General features: G+C 44.8%; 1 protein-coding gene across 5 annotated transcripts in view; it reads right to left on the reverse strand.

The window, feature by feature from the left end:
• Nucleotides 1-8,820, reverse strand: part of LOC115153334 (mitogen-activated protein kinase kinase kinase kinase 3) — a 61,497-nt gene extending 52,677 nt beyond the window's left edge. For all 5 annotated transcript variants that reach the window (XM_029698672.1, XM_029698671.1, XM_029698670.1 and 2 more), the window contains exon 1: nt 8,607-8,820. In XM_029698672.1, coding sequence (XP_029554532.1) covers nt 8,607-8,702 — 96 coding nt within the window. In that variant the 5' untranslated portion in view covers nt 8,703-8,820. The remainder of the gene's footprint in view (nt 1-8,606) is intronic.
• Nucleotides 8,821-9,118: the final 298 nt, after the last annotated feature.

A 9,118-nucleotide genomic window follows, 5' to 3' on the forward strand; every position in this document is an offset into this window, starting at 1 on the left:
AGGTACACAACATTACCAAAGGTATGTGGACACCTGCTCATGGGCATTAATATGGAGTTGGTCCCTGTATAACAGCTTCCACTCTTCTGGGAAGGCTTTCCACTAGATGTTGGAACATTGCTTCCTTTCAGCCACATGAGCATTAGTGAGGTCGGCACTGATGTTGGGCGATTAGGCCTAGCTCGCAGTCGGCATTACAATTCATCCCAAAGGTGTTCGAAGGGGTTGAGGGCAGGGCTCTGAGCAGGCCAGTCAAGTTCCTCCACACCGATCTCAGAAACCCATTTCTGTATGGATCTCGCTTTGTGCACGGGGGCATTGTCATGCTGAAACAGGAAAGGGCCTTCCCCAAACTGTTGTCAAAAGTTGGAGGCACAGAATCGTCAAGAATGTAATTGTATGCTGTCGTGTTAACATTTCCCTTCACTGGAACTAAGGGGCCTAGCCCAAAACATGAAAAACAGACCCAGACCCTAATTCCAAACTTTACATTTGGTTCTATGCATTCGGGCAGGTAGTGTTCTCCTGGCATTCACCAAACCCAGGTTTGTCTGTCTGAGTGAAGCATGACTCATCACTCCAGAGAACACGTTTCCACTGCTCCAGAGTCCAATGGCTGCAAGCTTTACACCACTCCAGCCGACGGTTGGAATTGCGCATGGTGAATTTAGGCTTGTGTGTGGCTGCTTGGCCATGGAAATCCATTTCATGAAGCTCCCAACGAACATTTATTGTACTGACGTTGCTTCCAGAGGCAGTTTGGAACTCGGTAGTGAGTGTTACAACCAAGGACAGATGACTTTTACGTGCTACGCGCTTCAGCACTCTGTGGTCCTGTTCTGTGAGCTTAACAGCATTTACAGTTGACCGGGGAAGCTCTAGCAGGGCAGAAATTTGATGAAATGACTCGTATGAAAAGTGGCATCCTATGACGGTCACTGAGCTCTTCAGTACAGGCCAATTTCATGCAATTGTCCTCTTGCTCAGTTCTGCACCAGGGCCTCCCACTCCTCTTTCAATTCTGGTTAGAGCCAGCGCTGTTCTGTGAAGGGAGTAAAACACAGCGTCATACGAGATCTTGCTTTTCTTGGCAATTTCTCGCATGGAATAGCCTTCATTTCTCAGAACAAGATTAGACTGACGAGTTTCAGAAGAACGTTCTTTGTTTCTGGCCATTTTGAGCCTGTAATCGAACCTACAAATGCTGATGCTCCAGATACTCAACTACTCTAAAGAAGGCCTGTTGTATTGCTTCTTTAATCAGGACAACAGTTTTCAGCTGTGCTAACGTAATTGCAAAAGGTGTTTCTAATGATCAATTAGCCTTTTAAAACGATAAACTGGGATTAGCTAACACAACGTGCCATTGGAACATAGGAGTGATGGTTGCTGATAATGGGCCTCTGTACGTCTATGTAGATATTCCATTAAAAATCAGTCGTTTCCAGCTATAATAGTAATTTACAACATTAACAATGTCTACACTGTATTTCTGATCAATTTTATGTTATTTTAATGGACAAAAAAAAGTGTTTTCCTTTCAAAAACAAGGACATGTCCTAAGTGACCCCAAACTTTTGAACGGTAGTGTATATCATATAGCCTACTGGTCTGAGATTACATTTTGTTTGAGGTTTGTACATTTGTTAATAGGCCGTCACTCAACATTCCATTTTTCTTGGTCACCCTTACAGTAAGTTAAGCTGCATCTCACTAGCATTTACTACCTGTTCCTGGACTGAAACCCAGAAGTCTATCGCCGAGGGACACACTTCTGGAAAGACACCTGTATGCAGGAGTCAGGACATTAAAATGCAGCCTTGCCGTTGCAGTAACAGCATGGATAAATGAGGATGAGAATGATAAACATGGTGCCTGTGAAAGACTTGATCTGATTGAACCTGAGACAGAGACTAAATGGGATCTGACAGCTAGGTGCAGGAGCCCATGTACTAGAGACCGATAAAACACCCAGTCTGGACAGAGAACCGCAATGCTAATTGTATGGATGAACACCCCGTCTGGACAGACCTCCCAGACAGAATAGCCTATTTCAAACTGCAGACAGAAAAATTCTAATGATCAGACAGAATGGGATACACCAGAACAGCCTGTCTACTAGGACCAGATAAAACAGTGTGGGAGAAAGTATGAAGACTGACATCCACAGAAGCCATGTGACATTATTTATAACCTCTCATTAAGGCCCTTATTTTGAGCTGAAACCAGTCATGGAACATCTGCCTTATTAGATTCACCAGCCTTCAGATTCAGACAAACACTGAGGGCTCACTGAGCATAACGAACAAAGCCATATTCATAGATACGAAACACTGCGCTATATGACTCCGGCATCCCAGAATAGTTGGCAGGCTGACTAAAAAGGCTTTAGTTCTGATGTCACCATTGAGAGAGGCAATGATAGAAAGACCGAGAGGGATAGAGCGAGACAGGGAAAGACAGAGAGCCCACCATACACCCATGGGAGGACAAGACGAGGCAAAGAGAAACAAAGACAAAGAAACAACTATTTCAACAGACAAGTTCTGATCAATAGAAGAAGCTCCACGGACAGCCAGCTAGACCTACACTATGCCACATGTCACCGACGCTGAGACCGACAGGCATGTATTGTAGATACACTGAACACACATGTAGACTGCAGAAGCCAACTTGCCTGTTCCCGGCAGTGGGTCCATTCTAAATATAGGACGTGGCCGTTGTGGTGGGAGCGTTACAACTGACTAGCTGTGATCGGGGACCAGCTTCAGGACTGCAGCGCTGCAATATTCATCAAGCCTGTGGACCTCAGGGACATCATGGTAGGGAAAAAAGGAGTACAAAGTGTGGAAAAAAAGGGACGTGGTACATGGAAATCTGGGAACTTGGTTCATGGAAAACCAGGCATTTACCACACGGAAAAGGAGACACTTTTTGTGAGGGAAAGAAAGCGGCAGGCCCACACTCCAGGGAGAGTGAGCTGTGTGAGGGCTACAAAGTAGACATGGGCCTAGCTGGCAGGGCAGAGGACTGCAGAGGCTATAGTGGAGGCCAATGTTGGCAGACATGCTAACTGCCAGCCTAGACCTTCATCTACAGATCCCATGAACATGAATGCCAAATCCGAAAGTGCAGGAAGACATCAAACACAGCACACTCATTCGAGAGAGGGAGAGAGAAGAGTAAATTAGGTGTGAAAGGTGTGTGTGTGTCCTGTGTCTCAAACACAGGAGGCTGCTGAGGGGAGAACGGCTCATAATAATGGCCGGAACAGAGCAAACGGAATCGTATCAAACACTTGGATACCATGCATTTGATACCATTCAACTTTATTTCGCACCAATCATTACCCCGAGCCCCTTCTCCCCTATGAAAATGCCACCAACCTCCTGTGGTCTCGAAGGTTTCTGTGGTCTAAACCCACAGGTTCATTAGCTGGGCTATGAGCGCATGTCACCTTAAAAGGCCATATGCATTTCTGGGTAACAATTAAATTATTTCTTGGTAACAATTAAGAACCTTGCTGTGATTGTTTTAAATCAACAAAAATAGCTTCTTAGCAAAGAGCAATTTCTCAAACAAAATTTTTGCTTGGACTGTCGGAGTAGTCTGAGTGGGAAGAGGAAACCCATTAGTTATTGGCAGAGAGGTTTGGGACTCGATTATTGGTCGATCAATTAATGTACCGTCTGGTAATGTCTCCATCCCACCAAAACAGGCTGAAATTTCATGCAGTCTTTTCAAAACAGCTCTTACACTAAAAGGGCATTATCATAATTTTCACAATATTATTCCAACTTCAGTGTAGAAATATACTCACTGGACAGTTTATTAGGTACACCACCTCATTCACAATAAGGGACCGCTCCTACAGACAGGGAGTCAAGTGGCCTTGGCATGCTATACAAAGAAGACCGGAATCGAGGCCGTCAGTAACTGATCGATTGAACGTTGGGCAATGGGCAAAACAAGTGACTTTAGATACTGAGTATGGTATGATCGTAGGTGCCAGATTAAGTATGCCAGAAACGGCTGCTCTCCTGGGCTTTTCACATGCAACAATGTTTAGGGTTTACAGAGAACGGTGCGACAAACAAAAAAACATCCAGTCAGCGGCAGTCCTGTGGGCTAAAACAGCTCGTTGATAGAGGTCGAACAGGTCAACATAACGGCGTAGTACAACAGTGGTACACAGAACAGCATCTTGGAACGCACAACTCGTTGATCCTTGTCACGGATGGGCTATTGCAGCAGACGACCAGACCAGGTTTCACTCCTATCAGCTAAAAACAAGAAGAAGCGGCTCCAGCGGACACATGATAACCAACACTGGACAGTTGAGGAGTGGAAAAACATCACCTGGAACATGACAATGAGTTCAGTTTATTTGAGGTACCTGCACAGACCTCAACCCTATAGAGCATCTATGGGATGAGATGGAACGGGCTGCTGTTTCACAGCATCAATGTACCGTTGTCCAATCTGCAGCAACTGCGTGATGCCATTGCATCAGCATGAACCAACATCCCTGTGGAACGTTCCCGAACACCTTGAAGAATGCCCCGAAGAATTCAGGCTGTTCTGGAGGCAAAGGGGGTCCGACCCAGTACTGGATGGGTGTACCTAATAAACTGTGTATATAAAACAGGACAATCACGTTTTTGACTGCACTGGGACTTTAAGCTACAGCTCAGACTTCCTGATCCACACCCCTCACACCAGGTTTACATCCTAAAACCAGAGGGACAAGCACCCCTCTGTTGAAGGCAGAGTGAGAACACAACATTTAGTCTGTAATCAAAGACGTAGCTATGTGGCAAACATAGGCCTAATCTTTCTGCCCAGCAGAGGCCTGCTACCACTTGTCCCTGGCAGATGAGTCACTTGAAAACGCAAGACACATGTAGGGCCTATAGGTTACACAAGCCTTTGTAGACTGTGAGCCTTCCCATTGACAGGCTAACTTAACCCTACTGTTGGCTGGATAGACGTGTAGTAGAAGGCCTAGGATAATCCTTGGATTAAAATCCACTTCCCTCCCTCCCTCTCTAGCTCTCTCCCTCTCGTAGATGTCTGGCCCTCCACTGTTGAAGCCTTTTCAGTGATGACTCAAGGTATGACGGTTCATAACATGGTGCTTTGTGTGGGAGGCTCGACACCATGAGCACCGCCATGCTGGGCACTGAACACATGGCGAACATAAAGCGTACCGAAATTAATAACGGTGAGGCATTTGGCTTACCCTCTTTTTCCTGGTCTCTCCCTCTACAGAATAAGTATGAATATTGCCATTCAAAATGTGGAACTGCACTGAGCTGAATATCTAGATCTACATCCATATTTGTGGCTGAGAGCTTTCAATAAAATGTCTAAGTAAGTATGAAGGTTTAAGTTATTGTATCTCTTGTGATTGTGGGGGACCATTGGACCGAGAGCCATGATGCCCAGCGTCTGTGAGCTCACTCCGTACAGGGTTCAAATCCAGGCTGCAAGTTTGGCTCCCTTGCTCAGTTCAGGCAACCAGCCTTAAAATCCAGGCTTATCCTGGGAAAACTGGGTCACTGAACTTTCCCCCTATCCCCCTCCCTGTTACTGAGCCAGGCCAGAGAAACAGGAACCAACCACGCAACAGTCAGTCATCGGACCACAAATGTGTATGAGTCAAACAAACATAACCTGAATGGAAGTAAATAGAAAGCACCCAACCATTGCACTTTTAAACTTAATGAATCACAATTGCACTTAAAAAGCCATATCCCCAGCCTGGCACCACCACATCTTAAACACCTATATATAGGCCTCCTTGCCCTAGACCCTGAAAAAGAACAGGTGATCTGAGTGTGAGAAGGGCCTGTAAAGTGCTCCACCTGTCCTCCCACCAACACACACCCCACAGAGAACACTTAAGGGCTGGAGACAAATGCTATCTGACAAGCAAGACAAGAACATGCAGATGCTAGCTTGGTCTCAGTGTGTACAGCAGGTGGGGAGTGCGCAAAAGACTTGTTTCCAGTTTCTCTCCTCCTAATGCATGTTTAGGCTTAATACCTAGATCCTAAAAACATGCAGATAGACCTATGGAATCACCTACTGGATGGCCAGAACAATAAGCAGAGAGTCAAGCTAAGACTGAGGATATATTAAAGCATGGACAGTGCACTGGCAACTTAGGACAAAACATGAACACATCCAATCAGACATCTCAGTGGTCAGCATTCAATAGACTCTCTGACAGCACTTCACTCCGTGATGAATGGCCTAACCAAAACACCCTCTTCCGAGTCTTGTACTGGGCTGTGAAGTTTCTTATCCCACACTTCACAAGTGGACGCTACGTTAGAACAGTGTGTGAATAGAGGCACACGCTCCGAAAAGAAGGAAATGCTAAACTCCTGAGGAACACAAAGAAAACAATCCCCTACTGTGTGTCTCACCTTCTAATCCTGTCATTCACATACAACAGGCCTATTAACCTGCTTAGAACAAACTAAAATGGTCTACACTGCCAACCTTATAATGCCCTGCTCCCAATCCAACCCCCCCCCCAAAAAAAAAAAACTTTACTGAACTTTTGACCTCCTAAACAGAAACAGTAAGCATGGAACCAGGGCAGTAGAACACAGAAGTCCAGCATGATCTTACCGCCTGGTTATTTAAATATATGAATGCTGTTATGGGAGGGAGGTTAAACACTCATTAATGCATGTTTTATAACATGTTAATGAAAGGAATTGACAGTGAGGTGACATTTTGAAAGCGAAGCACGGCTATCTGACCAACACAGCTGACAAGACAACAACAGTGACGCACTGTAGCCCACAACAAACACATTCTTATTGGGACGGGAAGCAGATCTCACCACCCCGTCATAGCTCCTGATTCTCTCCCCATCGTCCACACCTAGTACGGGTCTAAATCGGCACGCTACGGAAATTATTATATCTCCACAAGTACAGGGGCGAACCACATGAGCAACTTCATTACCTTATGGGAGGAGAAATGCTTGGCTCAGCATGTTTAAGTGTGTTGTGTTTTCTTGTGGATCCAAGGTAAAACATATTAGGCTGTTAATGTACATTAGATACAAAAGGACAAGGAACATGCCTGAAGGTAAGCACTAACTCAGTTTTGGCTTTTGTCCAACAGTTCTAATGAGCAAACAACTAGAAGAAAACAATCCTGGTCCAAACAGGATGGCCACTGCAGACGGTTCTGCAAGGTCTGATTGTGAACACATGCAGCTGAGGGTCTGACCAGGCCTTCTCCTCGACCTCTTCCTTTACAGGATCAGTCTTAAACAATAGATTGCACAGTCGCACACGCACATAGGAAGTCAGGACCACTGCATTCTAGACCATGCCTGCCCAGCTGTGCCACGCTCAGTTCCCATGGATTCACTATGATCAAGGGGAAAACAACTCCATTCTTAAAAGCATAGCGCGGCAAATGCCATTAAGCTAAAATGTCTTCGTCTGTTGGTTCCATTTGATAGGGTCATAGTCGATCCTCTGTGGTTACTGTAAACAAATACTTTGAAGTCTTCACATTGTAAGCCTTCTTCAAATTCCTTGTTAATCCAATGAACTGTCATCCAATACTCAAAATACTTTGACAAACCACTAGGGATGGGCAACTCCTGTCCTCAGGGGCCTGAGTAGTGTCACACCTTTTCTCCATCTCTAGCAAACACAGCTGATTAAACTAATTGCATTCTAAACTGAAGAACATGATTCGTTAGTCAGGTATGTTAGCTGGGGCAAAAGCGTGACACCAATCAGGCCCCAGAGGACTGGAGTTTCCCCATCCCTGCATCATGTCAACAAGATTGTTAATGGGCCTACTCTGGGTGAAGTGAAAATTATACTAGGTAGACAAACAGCTAAATATTCCAGTTTATTTGACTGAACCTGCATAATGAATCAGTGTTTGAAAATGTAATCTGTAATGGTTGTCACTGCCTCCCACAATATTGTGGTTCATTTATAACAAGTAGGAGTTAATGGTTTAAGTCAACAAAAGGAAAGACAGTAATCTGACACCATAAACAGTATTGCAAAGTCCCAAAACATAAACCGTATCAGTGTGTTAATTAAATAAAATCCAATTTACTGTTTTTAGGGTTAAAATCGAATTCAACTTGAATATTCATAGCTTTCCCTTGTTGCCCGATTGAGCCTGTAGGCGCTGGGCCTTGTCTGTTGTGTGGAACCAGACTGAATCCTTCGGGGATATTCTACCACAATATAAAGACGACACTAACAAACAGGCACACAACATTGTAACAAAGGCCCCCCCAGTGACCAGTGGTGGCTACGGGCTGTGTAATTATGTTGATCAAAACAAGGGAGGAATGATCTGTCGGGCGCTATTGCGATATGGAATTCTGGCCAGGTAACGTTACCTTCCACCGCTCCAAGCAAAGCTATTCACCAGCTTGAGCGACAGGTTTTTAGGGTCAAACCCGTAGTATGCTTTCTAGTGTGTCATTAGGTAAGTTTGAATACTCTGTGTCGTAACAATGAATGTAACGTGCGTGTTGTTTTTACTGTAACAATGTATCAAAATAGCTAAGCAAGTTAGCTACTGGCTGCTATTGCTGCAGTTACCTTGTAGACATCTCCGTATGTGCCGCTTCCTATCCGCTGAATTAGCTCGAAATCCTCCTGCGGATTGCGCCTGGATAAGTCGACGCAGGAACTCATCTTTAGAACTCCAATTTATGGTTCCGAATGGTATGGTTGAACGTCACCAATACTAAAAATGGAAGAAAACAAACCTAAAAACATACAGCGTCAGAAAAGCACAGCCAGCCACTGAAACTTCAACATGGCTTCCAATGCTCAATGGGCATGCGCAAAAATGTAGCTTACATTCTCCATAAAAAAAACAGGATGAGCGAAAGTGTCCAGCAGCTTTACAGTGCCGTGGCAGTCTGGCAGATGGCTGACTGACAATAAAGACTGAATGAAATGGGCTATGGCCGGAAGATGGTATGGGCCCCAAACTCCTTGGCTTTTATGAAAATGTAACATTGGAGTAGCTGGTGCTTGTGGCTTAATTATTTCTGAATGCAATTATGAAAGCGCTTTTGAGAGTGATTTCGACAGGATGTCCACAA

The sequence above is a fragment of the Salmo trutta genome, chromosome 18 (assembly GCF_901001165.1).
Source record: "Salmo trutta chromosome 18, fSalTru1.1, whole genome shotgun sequence".
Taxonomy (NCBI): Eukaryota; Metazoa; Chordata; class Actinopteri; order Salmoniformes; family Salmonidae; genus Salmo; species Salmo trutta.